Raw genomic sequence first — 24,085 nt, forward strand, 5'->3', positions numbered from 1 at the left:
CTGAACGGCCCCAAGTTAGTTTTCTCTGACCGTCTGACTATTTTAAAATGGAACTATCAGATAGAATTGAATCTCCTACCAGGCTAATTTATTCAAATTTAATTGAAGACAAACTCCAATTTTTCAAAGGAGTGTTTTTTCATAATCATTTGGATTTATAAAAACTTAACTCGAAGCAATGTAAAGTCGTCTATAATTTATCGTTCAGTGTATCGAAAGTGCTGGCAACTATTTATTGTGCGAGGCCATCTACAAACCACGTGGAAAACTGTTCTCGTTAAGCAGTTGCTTTTTACTTTCAACATGATTCAAAAAACAAATTTGAGGTTAATTATCAAAATATTAAGATATATTTCTTTCTGAGTAATTTTACCCTAGTTTAGTTCCAAAAATTCCGAAATCATTTATTCTTTAACTAAACTCTACATACATATGTGAGATTATTGTACCCTGAAATTATTGTCGGAATCAGACAATTGGATAGCTGAAATCTAAATCTAAACTGAACTTCCATGCGTTTTTCAAAATCCTTCAAAAAACAGCAACAAAAATATTAATTGAAAAGATTAAGGACTTGATGATTTTTCTGTTGAAATCACTAACTTGTACAGTAAACACATTTTGGAAAAAAAAGCGCACTAGTCTTGTAAAACGGGAATGACAATTTTTTAAGTTTTGATATTTGTAGTTTCTAAATACATTTCTAAATATGTTTTTTTTTGTAAATTTCCTTGAATGTGACTACCACTTGAGTAGAAAATGCAAGAGCAGTCACTTCTGAAAATTACTAACGAATAACGACAATATAATACAACAACAACCTGTAACATTATCTACTAGTTTGAAGTTCGTTCTTTAAAAAATGCTAAAAATGAACTAACATTACATCAGTAAACCCCACAAATACTAGCTGTCGACATTTCTTACCAATTTTTCTTACATTATTTATGTTAAACCTGACCAGTCAAAATAAAGCTTATGCTCAGATCAAAATGGATGAATTACCTCTAAAACGTGTAGGGTATTTCGAATTTCAAATTCACCCTCCGTTTTTGCACACGATCAGAAAAACCCTCTTAGGTTTACTACAAAAATTATTTTTCTCTCTCCATATCCCTCAATGAGTAAATGTGTATCTAACTAGACTCAGTCCAAATAAATACTTGAATTATCTGTACCAAGCTCGACCTTAGAACTAACCCGCTGTCATACAAAATAGTAAACAATATTTCACGCGACAAGTTCAATTAATCTATTTTCTTCAGATAAATTTTCATTTATCAGCATCCACAACCAACAACGCAAGTGTCTTAGGGATGAAAAGTGTCATGGAAAATAAACAACACTGAAATTACCTATATAAGATTGCATTTCAACTCGATTCGGATATCATTTCAATCAAGCATACTTCTTCGACTATAATCGAAATTAAAACAAACCTTCGTGAGCCCTGAACTTGTCTGTGCCATACAGACTATTATTAAAGTCTTCTTGTTGAGAGGTATTTTCAAATTTTAAGGTAAATTACTTATTAAACCCGTTTTTCACAACCTTTTAATTGCGCATTGTTAAAAAGCTAAAGAGATTATAAATAAGAAAGAACACACTTACCGACAAAATCCACAATTCTATATACAAACATTCACGAAATGATTGATGGTTCCCTTCTTCGTACGCAAATCCTCTTTAGCGACATCCAACAGCCCATGAAAAACCTTAAACCATAGCTGAAACTTCGAAAAAGAAAATTAAAATTACTTGTAGGTAACAAATAAATTTGTTCACCTTTTTGTTTCACCTCTTTCCGTTTGTTTTCGATTTGATGAGACTAAAGATTTTTTTTCAAAGATCGGCAAAATTTAATTTAATTTCGCTAATATGGTGAAGAGTTACTTTATGTTATTTTTATCTTCATACTATTTCTGCTTTGATAGGTACTCAGCGCAATTATTTACAATATAGTGAGATTACCATAATATTTGTGAGGTTTGATATGAAAATTTATTAGTGTAAAATAAATTATTGCCGGTCTTTACTTACACACTGTCTCTGTGTTGAAATATTTCCGCGAAGATCCCACGCAACAAAACAAAAAAGGGACCTTCGATCTGCACCGCAAAAAATGTACCTCAAAAATTTGAATTATAAGCATGCACGCACAACTTGTTGGATAAATTCGATTCTTATGTTATTTAAATTAAACTTTGAACTTGCAATTTAAGTAAACCTAATTTTATTAATTCATGGTTTTAGCAAATGATAACTTTACTATTCTTTACTCTCAAATTGTTCCTTCTCGTGTTGTTTTATAGATGAGGAATTAAAAAGGAAAACTACTTTTGTTTTTTTCCTGTGTACCGTTTCTCTTACCTTCAGAGATTTTGCTTCAGAGGCAAAATCATTTTCCTCACTCATTTTTCATTTACCGGGAAAAATAAAAAATGTAATAACTTACCAAATAATCGTTTTTCTGAAAAGAAAAAACTTTAGGGCAAAACCAAATTTTCCTACGTGATCACTAAACACTTTTTTTTATTCTTTATCGTTCAGTTTTCGCAATAAAATTTAGAAAAATTTACTAGGAAATTTGTCTTTTTCGTTGATAATTTGAAGAATTTGCTGGAAATGTTCCACTTTTAATACCTGTTATTCTAGAAGGATTCTTGCTCTTCAAGCTTGGTACGAAAAAAGTTGGATTTTCAAGTAATTTTTGTATGAAATAGACCATCGAAGTTCGAAAAAATGGTGGATTTTCCCTACTCAAATTTGCAAAACTTTAAAATTAGTTCAAATTCTTCCATGAAAATGATCAAGTCAGTGCAGTTTAAGATCCTTATTACAAAAATGTTATCAAAAAACAAACTTTTTTTTAAAAACACAATTATTTATTTGCGTTTTAGTAAATCGAGTTAACAATAATCAAATGATGTTAATTGTTCTACATAAGATTTGAATATGGTAAACCGATTGGATAAAAATCATGACAATCAGTTGAACACTCAATAACTACCAGCTAGACCTTTTTAAAGTAGATTTTATCTTCGTTTTTGAACGTTTTAGCTTCAAGATGACATTGCGTTCATTGTTAAAACGAGAAATAAAACATAATGCAATCTTTAAAGGACCAGAAAATTTCATAACATAGTGAAATAGAGGTCTAACAACACAATCAAAATGAAATTGGAATTCATTTTCATTCTAAAACATGTTTTTCTTTGAAATTTCTGCCATTCGCATATAAATTTTCGATACATTCGTTTTTGTGACGTCACAAAAAAAATCCAATATGGCTCTCGACACTACCTTATTTAAATATTCCTTGGTCATAAGCACCAAAAATGCTGTTTCCTAGTGTAATGCAACTGATGTAATGCATGCAATTTTTCCTACTGAATGAGCGCTGAAAAGCAATTTGTAGTACCGTAATCCGGGGTAATATTAATCAATTTTTACATTATTTTTCGAAAAAAAAATTTCTATTAAGGGTAATGTGGCATGTTTCATATTTTTAAAATCAGTTCTGGCTCCAATGAACGTAAAACATGGTTGCAGAAATTTATTAGACCACTTTAAATTTGATTAAAAAATCGATTTCGTCTCTGTTTTGAATTTGATGCTTTGGGGTTACATTGATCAGTCTCTATTTTGACGGTTTTAACGAGTTTTCTCGATCATAAACGATACAATACACCTTCATAATATTTACAAATGCTAGTTTATCAACTATATCTTGCTTTTTAACGTTTTCTTTTAAAAACATTTATAATTAAAAAAAAGACTATTATGTTGCATACATTTAGGGGCAAAAATTAAAACAATTGCCAAATAGTTTGAGCTAAAAAATGCAAATGAAATTTTACGTTAACATATTCCTCGAGGCCCTCCCACTATTTCCATTTTAATTTTTTCTTTAAAGTTAACCATTTGATAGGGTTTCTATCCATTTGTCCATTACGGGCTTACTCTTGGAAAATTTCCTTATTTATTGAATTAAAAAATTTATCACTAAAAGACTATAAAAATAGCACTATAACTATACATACACAAAGAAAAAAAGTATTTCTTTCACATTCAACAAACCGTTTGCTATTTTTAGATTTTGAAATTTCATTTTTACTAACAGAAAACAATTTCAAACGTAGAAAACAGTTTTCAAAAATTCAAACTATAGACTGAGTTATTGATGATTTAATGTGCAAAAATTTATTGTTGGTCAAAGATTCCCCGTTGACCAAAGTAACCCCGTTATACGGTAACTCACAAATTATAGCTTTTCTATGGTTAAATTAAAGTCCTTTTAAGGTGATCATTATGCCCTTATCTCCCCTATATGCACACAGAGACACAAGTGCATACTTATTCCTTCCGAGAGAACACGTAATAGAGCTTCCAAACTGCGCGTTTTTCTATATATGTTGCGAGGAGTTTAAGTTTTTGTTCACTGGAAAAAAGTATGAAATAGACATCTAAAAATCTAAAGTTTGTGCCGAAAAGCTTTTGAATGTCTACAACAGGAATTGGCATGTTGTCAAACATTCTATTCTTTGTTTTCTATATTGAACTGCTATGAAACTGTTTATTTGTAAATTCGAGTAATGCTCGCTGTTTTTAAAGATTGATAATAAAAATTACCAAACTATTAAAAAAACAATCATAGAATTTCCAGGAATCGGGAATTCCAGGATTTTTCAAATAACAAGAAACTTCCAGCGGGCAAATTTGTAAATCAGGCAAATTTGCAAATCAGAAAATTTTGATCTGAAGTTTTGAAAATTTGTTTAATTTCAAAAACATATTTTATTATCGATGTTGGTTGATATTTTTCGGTGAAAATTAAGTCAAATCCAAACAACTTCTTTACGTTTCGGCTTACTATTTTGTTTCGGCTATCTTCAGAAAAATATTTCATAAAATTCAATTGGATTGACACAACATTCTCTTGAACAAAACCACAAATTTGATTTGAAAAGGCTTATATTTTAGAGAGAATGAACCAAGAAGGAAAAAGAAAGACTGCTGAAACATCTATATATATAAAAATGAATTTCTGTCTGTCTGTCTGTCAGTCTGTCTGTCTGTCTGTCTGTCTGTCTGTCTGTTCCCTATAGACTCAGAAACTACTGAACCGATTTACGTGAAACTTGGCAGGTGGGGGTATTGGAGGCCGGAGAAGGTTCCTATTATGGTTTGGGACCCCTCCCCCTAACAGGAAGGGGGGGAGGACCTCCCAAACAAAAGATAATTTTTTGCATAACTTGAGCACCAATCAAGCAAATGGTATCAAACTTGGCATGGGGTGGTATTTGGGAACGGGGAATATTTCAATGAATATTAGGTACCCCTCCCTCCTCTCAGTGGGGTGATAGGAAGGGGGGAGGGGGGGTACCTTACAATTTTTCATATAACTCGAAAACTATTCAAGATATTGGAACCACATTTGGCATGGGAAGGTATTTTGATACGAAAAATATTTCAATGATTATTTGAGACCCCTCCCTTTTTTCAGTTGAAAGGGGGAGGGGCCTCTTTCATATTTTTTACATAACTCAAAAACTTATAAAGCAAATGGAACCAAATTTGGCATGGGAAGGTATTTGGATACGAAAAATATTTCTATGATTATTTGAGACCCCTCCCTCTTTACAGTAGGGAGATATGGAACCAAATTTGGCATGGGTGGATATTTGGGAACGTGATATGTTCTAATGATTGTTTGAGACCCCTTCCTTCTTCCAGCGGGGAGAAAGGAGGGAGGGAGGGAGGGAAGTTCCATACATTTTTTATTGCATATCGCAAGAACTACAACAGCAAATGAAACCAAACTTGGCATGGAACGATATTTGGGTACGAGAAATGCTTCTTTGAATATTTGGTATTCCTGAATCCTTCAAAAGATGGATGAAAAGGGGGAGAAGAGATTTCCCTTACAATTTTCAGTATAACTGGAGATCTGATCGACCAAATTTGAACCATATTTGGCATGTGAGGGTATTTGGATACAAGAAATGTTTCTATTATAAATTGAAGCCCCACCCTTTTTTCAGCGAGCGAATGGAAGGGGGTTGGTACTTCCTTTCAAATGTATGCATAACTCAAGAATTTACATCGCAAATAAAACCAAATTTGGCATGGGATGGTAGTTCAATACGAGAAGGTTTTTTATGTCAAACAATTCCTTTCTTGCAGTGGGATGATAGATTTGGAAATAAAGGAAGGGAAGAGGAAAGCTTACATTTAACTTTTTTTTTTAACAAAATTCGAGAAATGGACAAAACTTTACATGGAAAATCATTTTGGTATGATTCTATGATTATCTGGCACACCATCCTCCTTTCAGTGAGTAGGTACATAGGAGGAGGGAGGTGAACCCAATAAATTTTTTTTAGCATTAATTCTCAATTTATGCTAAAGAAGCTAACAAATGGAAACAAATATGGCATGGAAAGCGACTTGGTTACGAGATATGTTTCTACAATTGTTATAGACCCTTACGCTTCACAGTGTAGAGAGGAGAAGAAAGGAGGGGGTTCCATATAAATTTTGTTGTAAAGCTTGAAAAATTATCAACCATTGGGACAATATTTGATACAAGAAGATTTTTGAGAACAAAAAAATGGGTATGATTATTAAAAATCACGATCTCCATTCTCCATGAGCTCTGTTATCAGTTTTTTAGCATAAATTCAGAACATATTAAGCAAAACCAACCAGATTTTATCAGTTGGATTGTTTGCGTACGATTTATTTGGAACCCTCCTTTTTTAGGGCGGAGCTTAAAGAAACAGATTTAAATTATCAGATCTTTAACACAAATCAAGATATAGCGGTTGCTTATGAATTATGTTATATTTTGATTTAAAATAATGCCAACAAAACAATAAAAATTTGAATAAATTCTGAAAATATCATTCGATTTTGAAAGGTGTAGCAAAGCACACCGGGTTAGCTAGTTACATATAAAACTGAAATAAGGAAATACATTAAACATAACACAACACGCTATCGAGATCTCTAAAATATACAGCTCAATAATAAAAAAAACTCAGAGCGACGCCACAGTTCTCAAGAAAAATTTAAAAAATGACGACCCTAAACACGACGACAACAACCGACTGCACGACGTCACCAAGAACGCAAAACGCAAGCTACTAGAAGCGGTTAAAAATCTGAAAGTAAGTTAGACAGCCGTTAGGAAGTACACGGCAAAACAATTAATTGTAAGTGCTTCTAGTGTAGATAAAAGTGACGGAAAATTGTATAAAACTTTCATTCTAATTGTTTGTATTATATTCTATTTATTAAATTTTATTAAATTCAGTTTGTTACTAAATGTGAATAAATCGGACCGATTTTTTTTTATTGTAGCCTACACAGTAAACGAAAATTAAGGAGTTCGGTAATTTTTTTTACCGAAATCCTAACATGTGTAAATCGTTAAACTGTTCGGTAATTTTTTCGCTAAAATATAAATGAACATTGGTAAATCGATTCTTCATTTCTTCAATTTCAAATTTTCGTTTACTGTATAGATAAAAAAATCGTCAAAGTTATGCACACATTGAAAATTTTACCAATAGGTGGACAAATATTAAAAATGTTTTAAAATTGTTAAATAATGATAAAAAGCAAAAAGTGATGTATACTTTATTTCAAATTCGGTGAAATAATATTATTTCTGGATGGAAAATAGAGAGAATAGAAAATGGAACATAAAAACAGGTTAATTTATTTAAAATAGAATCACCAGAGCTAGTTGGGAGGACGGTTTGGTGAGAGAAAAATATTCAACCGAATTCTAAGGACAACTTGGAATGAATGGAAAAAGCGCCGATAAGCAAGTTGAGAAGACAGCTTGGTGATCAAGCGTGTTGTGAGGACAGTTTGAATAAATGGCGAAAACACCAGGAAGCGAGTTGAAAGTACAGCTTGATACAAACAGAACAAAACACCATAAACCCAATTAAGAGGACAGTTAAGTGAGGAAGAAAACTCAAGCAGGTTGACAGGACAGCTTTAAGAAAATAATAAAAAATCATCCTAGAATGATTAGGAATATGTAGAGCAGGCGCGGTCCTATGGGGGGGGTGATCGGGGTGATCACCCCCCCCAAGCGGCAAAAAACCGTTACAAAATACCCGTTAATGCTAAAATTTATATAAAAACTTTGAACTTCCCCTAGTAGATGTGCTTTTGAATTTTCAAAAATTTTCCACTCCGTGGAGGTGTTGAATCAACGAAAAAGTTTGTTTATCGCTTATAGGCTCAAGATTGAAGAAAAGTCGGTCTACCAAACTCAAGCAGCTGAAACTTGCGATTCCCTGGAACCGAATTGTACCAATCAATTTCTGTTGAATTACTTTGAGTGTTTACTTTGAATTTGCTAACCATTTATCTATTTAACATTTGAAATGTAGGGACATTTTTTTTAAATTGTCGCTAGTATCCCTCATATGACTAAATTTACGTGAACGAATTGTGATAAGCTTTGTATTTGTTTCAAAATCTGAGCTTCCTAATTCTTCATTATGTTTTGAATTTTAATGAAATGACAAATTTGAAAAAGTCAAAAAGGGGAGTGAATATGATTGAAACATTGAAATACAAGATTTTTTTTCTGAAGTCATACTTTGATTGCCTTTACCATGCAACTTCTTTTTTATTCGGTCATATAGAAGAAAACAATAAAATTATTCAAACTATATACGTATGTACGTGCCATAAGATTGGCAATTTCCTTCAATTTTTAGAAATTACTATCATGTTTGATGGATTTACAAATCTTGGCCATTCTAAGAAGTGAAAAAATACCTTTGAACTTTAAGTGTTAAATTACATTGCATTAACCAGAAATTTAAATTGTAGTCACATTCTCCATTGGAGTGATCAGTTTTCCAGTAGGCACTTAAGAAACGTGTGACTTCAATTGATTTCAATTTTGATTTTCAATTTTTGGTACCTTCTTATATTTCTGTTTGACACCAATATTTCACAAAATAAATTCAATCGTAATATACAATATGTTGAGGCCGCATGAAATCCATTTTCAAGGAAGATTCGGCAACGGTTTATTGACAATTTTAAATCTTTACAAAGTGATGTCTAACTCATTCCAAAATCAATGCAGTACTATGCTCACTTGCGTTTACAAGGAATTCATAATTAAATTTCAAAATAACAATTGAGCTTTTGAATCATAGTAAAGATTCTTTTGCACGAATTGATCTCTCCCTCGATTTAACATCATTCAAATATGAATTATAAAACTTAAAACTAACCTATATTAAGAAATTCCGAAAAAAAAATTTAGATCCAATTTAATTTAATTTGGTTTGAAATCTACCCAACAAACCATTAAGCCCTGTTTTGAGCCGAATAATGACTATTCAACAGCACTTCAGTGCCTGTTAGCCGTGTTGAATGTTTTTAATTGTTAATAGGCCCTGTGGGAATCAAGCAGCGAAGAAGGTTGTGTATTAGTTCGTATAGCTGCTTCAGGGCTTTCAAGTCCTGATGTATGAAGTTTGGTGAGATAAACGTCAGTGCTAGTTTGCGGCTTTGTATATGACATCTGAGGTTTAGTGAAACACAAACAAAAACATAAAAAAGAAGTAAATCTTGTTTCAAATATTTAGTTTTTTGCGGCAGATTAAAAAACTTCGTTTCCCATTCCGGATCACAAATTCCTTCACTGGAAGTCCACAGGAGTTTTAGGAGAAACGATTTACGATGGTGCCAATGGAAACACAAATTCTAGAATTCCATCCGAAGCTGGAGGTGCCAATAGCCAGTGGAGTTCCGGATACGAAAAATCGAATCTTCCAAGATCGGACCGAAAAATCGAACCTGCCATGAAATTTAATGATGAGGTGAAGGAATTTTACTGCAAAAGGCAATTGTGGACAGTCAATTTGACGAACATGCAGTTTTCCATTTTTGAAATGCCGCTGAAGTGCCTCTCATGAAAAAAATGAAGTTCAGTGCATTTAAAAGTGTCCCAAATTTTGTTAAAGTACAAATGAGTTATATGAGAAATATATGCTATTAAAGTGTTTTATTTTCATAGATTTAAAAACAGTGTATATTGATATGATTATTCTGGAAGAACCGGAAAGAAAAATTGTATTGTGTCGGCATAAAATTTATAGAAATAAAAAAAAAGAATTCTAACAAGTCACGTATAATGTTTTTCTTTTGGGTTTGGTTTGCATTGTCTCTAAACTATTATTGATTGAAGAATTTATCAGCTTATGCAATCTTTAAGTATGACAAAAATTCCTACAAACATACATGGTTAACATGGCTGGAGGTGCTCAGGCGCTGGTAAATGGTAAGTACAGACGATTCACGAGTTCGATTCCCGTTTCTGGGGCAACAAAAAAGTCAACAGCTAGGGAAATAAGTGAAGAGGGAGAAAGGAAAACGAATAGCGTTGGGGAAAAAGAGAAAAAAAAACAAACATGTTTTTTTCCATTATTTATTTTTTTCCAGTGGGTTGTACCCACTGGAAAAATATTTTGACAGCTTACCGTAAGCCTTTAATGAGCCGATTTGCAGGCCAAAAGTGGCTTTTAATCAGCACTGAAGTGGCATCCAGAGGCATTAGGCTCTGTAAAGCAATTTGTATATCCCACTATAATGCCAACTAAGGGCCATTTTTAACGGCTTAATGGTTACTTGGGTATCACATTAAGCATTTATACAATGAATGACCGTAAACAGATTCAAGTATATACTACCAAACAGAAATTGAATATGAAAATTTTAAATCTTAAAAGTTAGAATTTAAGTTTTAAAAACCTTTTGAAGATTTCTAAATTAAAATGAATGCGTTATTAACACCCAAGGGATTCCAGAGCAACAATAAACCAAAAGAAAAAAATGTGGGCAGTGTTTGTAATTTCTGCGTTTCCTGTGAGTTTTAAGACCTTGAAAGAAATCAAAACTATTTATAAAAGCTGTTTCAATATGAAGAAATTTGTGTTTTGAGAAAGAGATTTAAATTCATCTTCAAAACTCAAAATCTTTATTCACAATTAAAACACGAGGAAACAAAATTCACATTTTCCGAGGTGCAAAGAATTTGAAAACTGCCTTTGACTTTCTTAGGGGTACTGAATGCAAATTTGTATTTTTTCTATCTGCTCTGTTTTATTGGTTTAATTTTTGAAAATACAAGGTTAAAATTCACTGAAAAATTTTTGGCACTTATTAGCAAAAGTGTACAGTATCAAAAGGATTTAGAAAAAAAGGTTTTAACTTCATGATAAATTAAATGATAAATACTGTGAGTTATTTACCGTGGCTTCTGGATGACAAAATTATAGAATTTTAAAAAAATGTTAAATTTATTTTTTTCAAATGATTGTTTCTTAGGAACAAAATCTGTATCGTTTTTTTCGGGAATTTGTCACATAGTGGCATTCTTCCCTAAAATCTGCATCGATGAATTAATAAAAGATAATTTATAGATTCAATATAATTATTTGTTGATCATCAGTTATCATTGATCGATTAAACTCTTAAATAATTAGTTTTCTGACAAAAAATCTGACAAAAAAATCGAGTAAGGACGCAAAATTTTCCAAAATAAATTTGCCTATGTTTTTTTCAATTGTGGATTAAAACTTTCCCGTTATCAGTCGATTATTTTTTCGGCAACAAGGCAATCCATCAAGCTAAATTCGAAAGAGCTTTTTGTCACTTTTGACTTACACTGCTGGATTTCAAGATCTACACCAATTATATCGCCGAAACTGCTTTCAACTCATCCACATAATAATTTTGAAATTTTAAGTTTAAATTCAGCTCAAGGTTCGATACTCTACATCTGAAAGTTTGGCTATTTGAATTGCAATTGATAAATACTCTTCACTAAATTAACCCTCCATGGCTTCATTCCTTTTTTTTTAATATAAATCAATATCATTTCAAGAGTTTGCAATTATGAATAGGTATTTACATGAAGAAAAAAAAAACGATTATTCACTTTCTTTATAACTTATTTGTTGCTATTTCTTTTGTTTCAGTACAATTAAAATTTAAACCTGAAATTCAAAAGCAAATTAATTAAAATTAAGTTCCGGAAGCTTCGTACTTCAGTATCTGATTTTGATAATCCTATTTTCAACTAAATTTATAGATAGAGTGTTGATTTTTTTTTTGAGAATTTGAAAAATCAAAACCAAATTCGGGGATGAATTTGGAAGATTGTGTTTCTAAATTGAAAATAATATTATGGAATTTCCAATTCACTATTCAGTAAATTACTCCAAAGAAAAATTTAATCACCGTCAATTAGTTTGAAATTTTTAGCAATAATTAACTAAAACTTATATCAAAACTTTACTTTTTGTTTGGCCTAGCACATTTTTGCAGTGAATATTATAGATTGGCTGGTTGTACTATAAATATTGAAAAAGTTTGTTAAAAGATTTCATAATTCATCTATTAAATCAAGTTTTTCGAAATACATCTGATTTTGTTCAGTGAAATTGAAGTGGGGGAGGAGGAGCAGTGTGCGGCTTATATTGTTCTCATTTGAAAGTGGCAACCCTCACTCCCCCTCCCGCGCCACCCTCCACCTCTTTTCGCCTTTTCAAAATGATAGTTTTTTCAGCAGATATTACGTTCCTTCATATGATTTTTGAAAATTTGGAAAATCACCCCCCCCAAGAGCCAACTCTAGGACCGCCCCTGATGTAGAGTAAAATAATACTGCGAAAAAACCTTGGAAACTGAAGGGTGTTGAAAATACATTTTGAAACAAGTTTAAAAATGAATTGAAAACAGTAGAGATAACATTTTGGAATTTCAACTGGAGTGAATTGAGAGGACAGCTCTAAATCTCATAGGCGAATTGAGATGCTAGTCTGAGAGTATTAATAAAAATATCAAGCGAGTAGAGAGAACAGCTTGAAAAATCGTAAATGAGTCGAGACGACAACCTGAGCATATTGACAAGAATAATCAATTGGTTGTATCATCAGTAAAGCTTGAGATAAGATGGAACAATCAAGCGAGTCAAGAAGAGGGCTTGCTTAGAATTGTGAGGAATTCTAGCAAGTGGAAAGTTTGGAGATAAAGATAAGTTTCAATAATACGTTGAGAGAATGTTGAGTTTCTTACAAAACTAGATATTAAAATTACGGAGTAGTTAAAAGGACAGCTTGAAGTTGATAGGTACCCCGAATTGCGAAAAGTGTCAAGGGCAGCCTAAAGGAGATTTGCTAAATAAATTGGACGTTGGATTTTTGCAACCTCTTCTATGGGTGTAAATAGTAATAACAGATTGAGATAAGAAAAAAAAATGAAGCATATAGGAAGAACAGTTCAAACAAATCGAAAGTTTAATCTAGAGAAAAACTTGAAAGTGTATAGTGATTTATTCGAAAAAACATCTTATACAACCAATTTCTGTTATGATTATCATTGGGATTATTGATTCAAATAAGCAATGGAAATTGAAATCTTACCATGTTTTTCTAGTAGCAATTTTGAAAGTCAGTCCAAAGTATAAAATTTGTCAGAGAGAAGAGATAGCCCCTTTTTTCATTCATCTAGAAATAACTAAATAACTAACAATGTTTCATTTGAATACGTAACAATTTTTAGCAAAAATATGTAAAATTTAGTGATTTTAAATCTTATCTAAACATTCCACATAACTTCCTTACTGTGCTGTAACGTCTTCTGTCAGGTCCGAAAGAATCGCTCACCCTAAAACGCCGCAAAGTAGGCAATCAAAGCCGTACAAGCAGCAATGGATAACAGCTTCTGTTCCCGAGATCACAAATTGCCAACCCTATACGTATGTCGCGTTCCCTAAGCAAGACGTGGTCCGACTGACGTCACTCTACTATGGTACTTATTGCTAACTGTTGTTCAACCAACAATATTAGCTCATGTTCACTCGCTTGATGCTAGAACGAAGAATGTTTGATCAATGTTGTAAGCAGCAGGCAGAATTAAGCAAACTCGTGTGAAATTACGCTTCTGACACGTGCTGCAGCTTATGGGGGATGATGTGCGAACAAATTGGCCGCTAATGTGGCGAAGAATTAATCTAATGAATGGTTGTTATTGAATCCAATTGAATTGAATGAATCGAATGAATGTCTCCGGGGTAATGAGTGATGAATAATTATTGAGGAGAAACACTGTTTTTGGACTGACTGATAGCTAAGGTTCGTCGTTTTGTTATGTTGAAGTCTTTTGTTTTAATCACATTATATCTTGATGACTGCTATTCAATTAAAGGTTAATCATCGATATGCATACAAAATTATCAATTATTTAAGGAATTTGTATAATTAAATTTGTGAAATATACCTATCTGAAGACGTTCTTAAAGCGCAGAGCTGTTACAGACAGCTTTTTTCAAAGCGATGCCTGCGGATGTTTGTTAAATCGTTTTCAAACAGAGAAGCACCAAAATATTGACCGATCAACAAAACCTAAGTCTCACTTCAAGTCATTTGCAATCGGGGTGGTTAGTTGTAAATAACACACAGAATTTCAGCTGTTGACAAACGGAATTCCGTTCTACCATTCTGTGTTGATTTTGATCTTTAACCTATTTGGTGTTTTTGATTCTCTTTCTAGAACCGATCCTCAGCGTGTGCAAACGATCTGATGACAAACTGGAGCAGTGCGTCATCGAAGTGATCGACCGGATACGGCCAAATCTAGCCAGTGGAAGCTATGGTTCGGAAAAGACTCACCCATCCCTGGAACCGGTGGTGTTTGAGCAAATCGGCATTCAGCGGGGTCCATCGTTTTCTGCCAACTTCTCGAACCTGAATATCTTCGGATCGAGCAAGTTTATCATCAAAAAGATCAAGTACGAATTTATGACATTTTTTCAATTGATTTGAATGATAACACTTGATGGTTCTTACAGGATCGATCCAGTATCAAAGAGGATTAATTCGAGTGTCATACTTCCTCAGCTGGATGTCAACGGAAAATATGGCATCAACATGAACATCCTCGTTTTGAGAATATCCGGAAAGGGTGATATCAAATGTCAACTGAGTAAGTATGGAATAGAAAGATAGGCCTGATAGGCATTGACTTTAAGACAGTGAAGACATGAAAATTTGCCAAATAAGTCAAAGATGATAAAATTTCAATGTTAACTTTTTAAAATACAAGTATCTATAGCTGTGATGGATTGAGTTATGTTCTTCCTGCATATAATTTGAAGTAAACCAAATGAATGCGTTGTTTTTGTAACTCTTCAATTATATGTACTGTTGTATTGTTCAATTAAAGCATTGGTACGTAATGCAAGTAAAATAGTACCCCTTTGTATAAAAATTGTAGGAACTGCCTTAACCAACAAAAACCTCTTTCGCTAATTTAACTGAAAAATAAATATGGGATTATATCGCTTAACTTGAGAGATCTTTAAGGCTTCTATTCGAGAATAATGCACAACTGTTTTTGTGAATAGCTTTTTATTGTATGGATGTAATTTATGAAATTTTCATCATCAAAGTTAGTGATGAATGTTCTGATCACTAAATTTGGTCACAATCTGTCAAGTGATTATTTAGATTGCTAATAGCGTTTTCGTTTTTAAAACTGGTACAGTAACGATTTTTTTCTACATAAAGACATCCACACAATAGCTCGTCAGCCGTCGCGTTGCGTCTGCGTTACGTTGATATTTCATTTTGGGGATACCTTTTTTCTAGTACTATAACACTGACTCGAAGCATTTTTTTATGCTAAATGCAGCGTCCATTGACAAGGCTTTCTAGGATTATTGAGACAAAACTCAATGTTTTATTGAATTTTATTATTTTTGTAAAAGGATAAGGAAAAAAATCCAAGCAAACCAATTGTTTATGATTTCATCATTATGTCAAACAGTTGTTTTTTGAAAGAATAAATTTAAACGATGTTATTCATCAAATTTGTATCAACGGGAAAAAATGACGATGATTTGATAAATGGAAAATAGTATCCCCAATCTTCTGCTTGACAATTGTCTAATATTTTTCGATGGGGTGGAATTGAGGCCAGTTGGGTGGGTTGATGTCCTTTTCGACAAAATCCACCCGTTGTCCCGATACCACTGTAGGGGATGGGGTGTTTGTAAACAATTTTTTTCCTAAAACATTTTTACTGGAACTACGCATACATAAAGAAAAGAAAAAAAAATTGGGTTCTATCTAATTATTCAGATTTAAGTTATTTCACATTCAGAAGAATAGATAAGGTTATTTGAGGGCTTCATTTCGAAGCAATAATTTTTGTTTTAAATCAAATCATCAAATTCGAAGTTAATTATTTTTACTCACACGCATAACCATTTTAAGCATTGGTGAAATGTATCAAATATGTTTTAAGATATATCAACTCTTGTATACGTGACATAAATTTAAGATTTTAGTCTGTAACTTTGTGTTTGAAGAGTCTGCAACTAAATAATGTTAAACAACAAACCAGTAAAATATATATTCCTAGCTGGATTTTCACCCGAAGATTCTATATCAACAAAAATCAACAAAAAAGTTTGATTAATTTTGTTCATAATTAGTATTCTTGTGAATAACTATTTAACATAAAATCTTAAAAATGAATTAAATTATTTTATAATATTTGGTTTGTCTTACCAAATTGACTCTGAGAGAGTGTAAAATTTCAATATTTTATCAAGAATTTTTATTTTTTTGTAAATTTATTTTCGGCATACCGGTGAAAATGTATATTCTTACAGAAAGAATATCAGAACTGAAAATTAATAAAGATGAATAGAAAATTTACTATTCTTTATCAATTTTTAATTCTGATATTCTTTCGCCAAGAATTTACATTTTTACCGATATGCTGAAAATAAATTAACAAAAATCAATTAAACGGTGGTTAACTTACCATAAGGATCAAGACTCAAAATTATGAAACTGTGATCCTTTGCAAATTGATTCCGTTATGGAAATTTTATATTGATATTTCAATCTTTAATAACACTTAACTTTAGAGCTGAAGCTCCATTTTTAATATTTATTCCGAATTTGAATCCTGCATTTTCAATCTGAGTTCAAAAACTGAGTTCTGAATTTTTGGACGATTTTTTTTATCTGAAATTCAGATAATAATGTCTATGAATTATGAACCAAAAAGCAAAATTTGTATCACAACCCTCAACCAGAAATCTTTAATTTGAATTCTGAATTTTTGAATTTCATTACAATTCTTACATTATTCATTCATTAGTAATTCAACTTGTGAATCCAAATGAAAATTACAGAGAAGAACTGTTTCATCATTATGAAATTTAATTGATTGCAATTTTAAATAAGAATTAAATGTATTAATTTCAAATCTAAATCTTTGAAATAATCTGTAATTTTGAATATTTTCTTACATACTGCGAAATGATGATTTTCAAATATGGATATTACCGCTTATTTAAGTTTTCCATACAAAACCAAGATTCGATTCAGGATTTTGTTCAAACCGGTTTAAACCCGAGACTATTATTTCAAAATTTTCCTCAAAACCCAAAATTTCGAGCAAATTTGGAAATTATTCAATGAAAATCATGTACAAGAATGCAGAATAGACTGACCCAAATTTGTATGAGAAATTTTAAGCTTGTGTAACGTTCTGTGCTGCAGGCTCGAATTGATCCTAAGCCTAGTACTAAGGTCTCATACCAAATTTGGACCAGATCGGATCACGGGAAAGGGTCGCTCAACGATCCTAAAGTTTGTATGGGATTTTGAAACATTTTGTTCGGTAGGAACATGAAAACACAGTTTTTCATGAATAACTTTGGCCCTCTTCGGCCGATTTATTTTGAAAATGGTTTTTCTTAAAGCCTATGACAAATATTTCATCCGAAACTGCATTTCGATTCGACTTATGATAAAAAAGTTATTAGACTTCAAAAATGGGGTAACTTTTTCTCAGGGTGATATTCATCACTGTTAATGCTGGGTCAAAATATTCGAAACAGTGACTCTCTTAAATAGTGATGAATATCACCCTTAAAAAAGATAACTATTTTTTGAAGTCTAATAACTTTTGTGTCTTAACTTGAATCGAAATGCAGTCTTCGGATGAAATATTTGTCATACTGTAGGCTTTGAGAAAAACCGAAAAGAAATCGGCCGAAGGGACCAAAGTTATTTATGAAAAACTGGATTTTCGTGTTCCTTCCGAAAAAAATGTCCCAAAATCCCATACAAACCTTAGGCTCGTTGAGCGACCCTTTCCTGTGATCCGATCTGGCCCAAATTTGGCATGAGACCTTGTACTAGGCCTAGGATCAATTTGAGATTGCAGCGCAAAACTGAAAACTGAATTCAGATTTTTTTTGATTATGCTAGTAAAATGGAAAAATTCGTACAAAATATGGCCAATCTTGCAAGCTTAGTCAAAGTCAATCTTAATCAAATAAGATATTCGGGACGAAATGTTCATCAACTAGAGAGATTTTTTTCTGAAAATCTGTAGTAGAATTGTGTATCTGGGAGAAGATTTCAAGGGTTTCGCTTTAGTCCAGACTCGAGATTGTTACTCTTGAATCATTTTAGTCGTTCCCATAAATTTTAATGGGAAATTAAAATTATGAGTTTGGAGAAGAAAACTTCGCCTGGAAATTTTGGACCCTTATGGGGAGGGTTGCTGTTCGTACAAGAAAACAGTATCGCGTGTCATAATGATTGAAATTAGTTCGCAAAAAAAAAAAGAAAAGTAGTTGATCTGTCATATTTTACATTGTATGAGATGTAAGTCTAAATTAAAATATATTTTGATCAGGGATTTTTTTATCGGACTCTAGAAAAAAAATCCCCCATTTTAAATATCTTTGATAGATTTCGGCTAATTTCTTCAAGTTTCGTTTCAGCATATCGTGTTTTTTTTTTAATAAAATCCGGTGGTAAAATCATGCGGAAAATGGTAGACCTATTAGCAAGGTTAGATTTTAAACAATTGTGTGAAGGAAATCGATACGAACTTTGTAGCGGGCACCTGGGGGATCTCCTGTTAGAAATTTTTCATAGAGAAGCATAGACTGAATGTTTCAAAGAAGAACATGAAGAAAAATTTTAAAAAATATATCTTGTATTAAATTTGACTGACAATCCGTGGGAGATGCAAACCGATGAATGGTACATAAAGATTGGCACATTTTTCGGTTGGATATACCAAAAACAAACCTAAAAAATTGACCGATTTTCTCCCATTGCACTTTCAAATGGTTCTCAAAGTTGATACTCAGTTTTGGTTGGATTTAAAGTTGTGGCATTAATCGGAAACTGTGATGGAGTGATAAAAAGTTAATATTGTTGTTTTTCGCAGAAGGAGGATTTTCAACTAAACTTGTTCTAACTTCGATGAAATTGAAAATTTTTAGTTATTTTGAAGGTCAAGCTCCAGGAAACGAAGAACGCCTAAAAAAATAGCCTTGATTTAGAAAAACGGTAGTGCATTGTGTGTAATGTGCATATGTTGCCCAAACATTTTAATCGATATAAATACTAATTCCTTGGACGTTATCTCAAAAACTACTAGACAGATCGCCACAAATTATTGTCCCTGTAAACATAACGATACTAGGTAGTAACACTAAAAATTGCATCATTTTCCATCCATCCGGTCAAAAGTTTTCCACAAATGAAAGTGTTGAATATTTTTCTAATAGAGTCGTTTAAATGTCTATCGACTGTAGGAGAAATAGTGGTAAACTCATTTCAATACGAACATACAAATGAATTAACTGACATCTTCTTAACTCGTTGAGCTGAGTCAATTGGTATACAGGGTGCTTAATAATTTCGAATACAATTTTTAACCAAATGGTGTGGTAAAGCCATAGCATATACATCAAACTTTTTGTTAGTAATTTTGTGCTGTCATCAGACAAACTATTCCTGGTGTCGTAGGATTAATTTTCATTAAGGGATCATTTTTCATCAGCCTTTTCACATCAAAAGTACTAGTACAGACGAAAAATCCAATTTGTTGACCAAAATAAATAGTTTACAGGTCACCTAATATGTCTCCATTGGTCCAATGATTATGAGATCATTGACGTTGTCGAGAATAAACAAGTACAGAATTCCTAAACTTATTTATATAAAGTAGTTTTTCGATTTTATCAATACTCGCCAAATTCACGCTCGATTTAACCACGGTTATTGTTTCGATTTTATCACGCTTTTTAGAAATCATTCAGAAACCATTTCCAGGACTTTAATTTTCTTTCAAAAGCATAGAGCGTCTTTATTCATGATATTTTCTATGGTCTATGTTATGGTATATAAGTGTTGAATAACATGAAAATTCCATTGAACTGCTTGCCATAGCTGTATAGTGTAAAAATCGTCATTTGGATTTCAAAAACACTTGTAATAATCGACATCAGTTTCTTAACGTTACGCTAGTGCTAGTGTTGTAATTTGGGCTTGGTTAGCCGCTCTAAACAAGTAAACTTTTTTGGTTATGCTAATCGTACAGAGATGTGGGTGAATTTAAGCGTTTTTTTTAAAAAAAGATATGTATCCCTGATTTTTTTGTTTAATTTGTTTATTTGAAAGGGTGGCGTCTTGATTGGACAGCCTTTAGTATTGTCTGAATGAATAATTTTGGAAGTTCAAAATGAAATTCTGATAGCTTTGTCTTAAAATGTGAAAAAAGGACTAAGATTTCTGTTTTTTTTTACATATGAAAAACAAAGGATTATCTGCCCATAAAACAATTCTAAAACATACTTTAACAGTCTAAGTTTAGCTTATTTCAAAATATTTTTTAAAAAGGTAAACTTTTTAGTAAATCAAAGGGGTGTAGATTAAAATATTGAAATTTGAAATCTCCTGAAGAATTTTTTTTGATGCATTTTCCTTTAAACTCTTTTTCAAAATCGACGTAAGAGATAACGGCTGTTAAATTTCCACAAAAACTTAATAATTCACTTTAATTAGATGAAGACTATCAAATAGATATTCTACATGTTTTTATTTCAAGAAAAAATCTTAAAATTGCTAAAGAGAAAAAATTTGAACTGAAATCGGTCCTTTGTGTTTGGTAATCTTTGATAATTACATCTTATGATCAACATTTTTTGATAAAAATCGTTTCCACCACTGAAAATATTTTAAATTATTGATAAAACACAATTAAAATACTTTTATCCACTTTAATTTTTAGTTTCGCCATATTCACGGTGAAATTTTTTTCGACCGTGAAAAAATCGAAAAACGACTGTATATAAAAATTAAGTTCTGTCTGTCTGCCTGTTCCCTATAGACTCGGAAACTACTGAACCGTTTTGCGTGAAACTTGGCAGGTGGGGGTATTCGAGGCAGGGGAAGGTTCCTATAATGGTTTGAGACTTCTCCCTCTCTCATGAAGGGAGGAGGGGCCTCCCAAACAAAAGACAACTTTTTGCATAACTCGAGAACCCATCAAGCAAATTTGGCATGGGATGGTATTCGGGAACGAGAAATATTTCTATGAATATTAGGTACCCCTCCCTCCTCTCAGTGGGGTGATAGGAAGGGGGGAGGGGTTTTTTCATATAACTCGAAAACTAATCAAGATATTGGAACCAAATTTAGCACGGGAAGGTATTTGGATACAAAAAATATTTCAATAATTATTTGAGACCCCTCCTTCTTTCCAGTAGAAAGGGGGAGGGGGCCTCTTTCAAATTTGTTAACTTAACTCAAAAACTAATAAAGCAAATGAAACCAAATTTGGCATGGGAGGGTATTTGAATACGAAAAATATTTCTATGATTATTTTTGACCCCTCCCTATTTCCAGTAGGGAGATTTAAAGGGGAAAGGGGAATCTTTTATAATTTTTTACATACCTCAGGAACTAATTAAGCAAATGGAACCAAATTTAGCATGGGCGGGTATTTGGGAACCTGACATGTTCTAATGATTGTTTGAGACCCCTTCCTTCTTTCAGCGTGCGTGGAGAAAGGAAAGAGGGAGGGGAGTTTTATATAATTTTTACTGCATAACTCAAGAGCTACAACAGCAAATGGAACCAAATTTGGCATCGAACGATACGAGAAATGCTTCTATGAATATCACTCCTCACTCCTTCAAAGAGGTGGATGAAAAGGGGGAGGAGAGGTCTCCCTTACAATTTTCAGTATTACTGGAGAGTTGATCGAGCAAATTTATACCATATTTGGTATGTGAGGGTATTTGGATATTAGAATTGTTTCCATTATAAATTGAAGCACCACCTTTTTCAGCGGAAAGATATAAAGGGGGAAAGGGGGGCTTCCATACATTTTTTTTTTGCATAACTCGAGAATTAATCGAGCAAATGAAACCAAATTTGGCATCAAAAAGTATGAGAATACAAAAAATACTTTTATGAATATTAAGTTCTTATCCCTCCATTCAATGAGGAGAACGGAAGGGGGGATGGTACTTCCTTTCAAGTTTATGCATAACTGACGAATTTACTACGAAAATAAAACCAAATTTGGCATGAGATGGTATTTCAATACGAGAAATTTTTCTATGTGAAATAATTCCTTTCTTGCAATAGGATGATAGAATTGGGAATATAGGAAGGGAAGAGGAAAGCTTATATTTAACTTTTTTTTTTTAAACAAAATCCGAGAAATGGACAAAACTTAACATGGAAAATCATTTTGGTATGATTCTATGATTATCTGACACCTTCTCTTAGTGAGTAGGTACATACTTAGGAGGAGGGATGCCCAATACAATTTTGTTAGCATAAATTCTCAATTTATGCTAACGAAGCTAACAAATATGGCATGGAAAGGTACTTGGTTACGAGATATTTTTCTACGATTGTTATAGACCCCTTACGCTTTACAGTGTAGAGAGGGGAAGAAAAAAAGGGTAAAAGGGTCTCCAAATAAATTTTGTTGTAAAACTTAAAAATTAATCAGGATTTTTGGGAACGATAAAAAATGGTTATTAAAGATTACAATCTCCCTTCAGCAGGGGGTGAAGGGAAGGACAGGGGGGGGGAGGGGGGGGGTTGCTCTTTTATCATTTTTTGAGCTTAAATGCAGGACATATCAAGCAAAAACAACCATTTCTTATAAGTTAGATTGTTTGTGTACGATTAATTTGAGACCCTCCAGATAGATTAGAATTATCAGATCTTTAACACAATTTAAATTAAGATTCAGAATAGAATGTGTTGCAATCCGAAACTCAAGCTGCAGCTCTCATTTTATAGCGGTTGCTTATGAATTATGTTATAATTAGATTTAAAATAATGCCAATAAAACGATAAAAATTTGAATAATTTCTGAAAATGCCATTTGATTTTGAAAGGTGCAGTAAAGCACACCGGGTCAGCTAGTCTCAAAATCTATTTTTCGTATTATGTGTGAAAGTCGAAAAAGTAGCTACGTGCTAGCTGATTTTCATCAAAAAGTCTATTAACGTGATGGAGAATAGAACTTTTCCACATCATAAATAGACGATAACCGTTAAATATGTGCTTTGATGGATTTTTCTTGCTAATTTTGCATTTAGAGTTTATTTTCATAGGCCATTTTACACAGAATAATACAGGCATTCTTATGTTGAACGAAATTTCAACAATAGAGGAGCGTGCGTAGTACGATGGACTTGACAAACCGCTGGAGCTCATATAATTGGTTTCAGGTAAAAATTTTCCAAAACATAAGGTGTGATTTGCCATTATCAAATAAACTTTTGATTTGGGTTAAAGAAAAATTATTCTGTTCATTGATTTTAAATTATCGTTATTTTAATTTGTATTCGAACTTATTGAACCCCCTGTATACAAAGATGAGTCATGGACCCTTAATTAAAGATAGCCTTTTTCAATACCTCTCAGTAAAAAAAAATTAAAAAAATGTAAGTTGTGTCCAGATTTTGCCACGTTTTGAATCAAATTTGCCCTGATTTGCCCTTATAAATGCGTAAAAATTCTGCAATAAATACCCTAGCGTGCCTTAAGCTAGAGTGAAACTATTCGACATATGATTTCAAGGATTATTATTCCTTCCACAGATTTGTAGGAAATAAAACAGTCTGATTAAAGCAATATCAAACTTTTCCTTGGGGACCCCCCTGAGCCGGAGGGTTCGGAGT

The 24,085-nt window shown here is 32.5% G+C and overlaps 1 protein-coding gene across 1 annotated transcript in view; it reads left to right on the plus strand.

The window, feature by feature from the left end:
- Positions 1-24,085, plus strand: part of LOC129746068 (protein takeout-like) — a 37,774-nt gene that overhangs the window by 13,066 nt on the left and 623 nt on the right. Inside the window, exons 2-3 of the mRNA XM_055739508.1 lie at positions 14,602-14,839; positions 14,900-15,033. Of these exons, the coding sequence (XP_055595483.1) occupies positions 14,602-14,839; positions 14,900-15,033 (372 nt within the window). The remainder of the gene's footprint in view (positions 1-14,601; positions 14,840-14,899; positions 15,034-24,085) is intronic.

This window comes from Uranotaenia lowii, chromosome 2 (assembly GCF_029784155.1).
Source record: "Uranotaenia lowii strain MFRU-FL chromosome 2, ASM2978415v1, whole genome shotgun sequence".
Classification (NCBI taxonomy): domain Eukaryota; kingdom Metazoa; phylum Arthropoda; class Insecta; order Diptera; family Culicidae; genus Uranotaenia; species Uranotaenia lowii.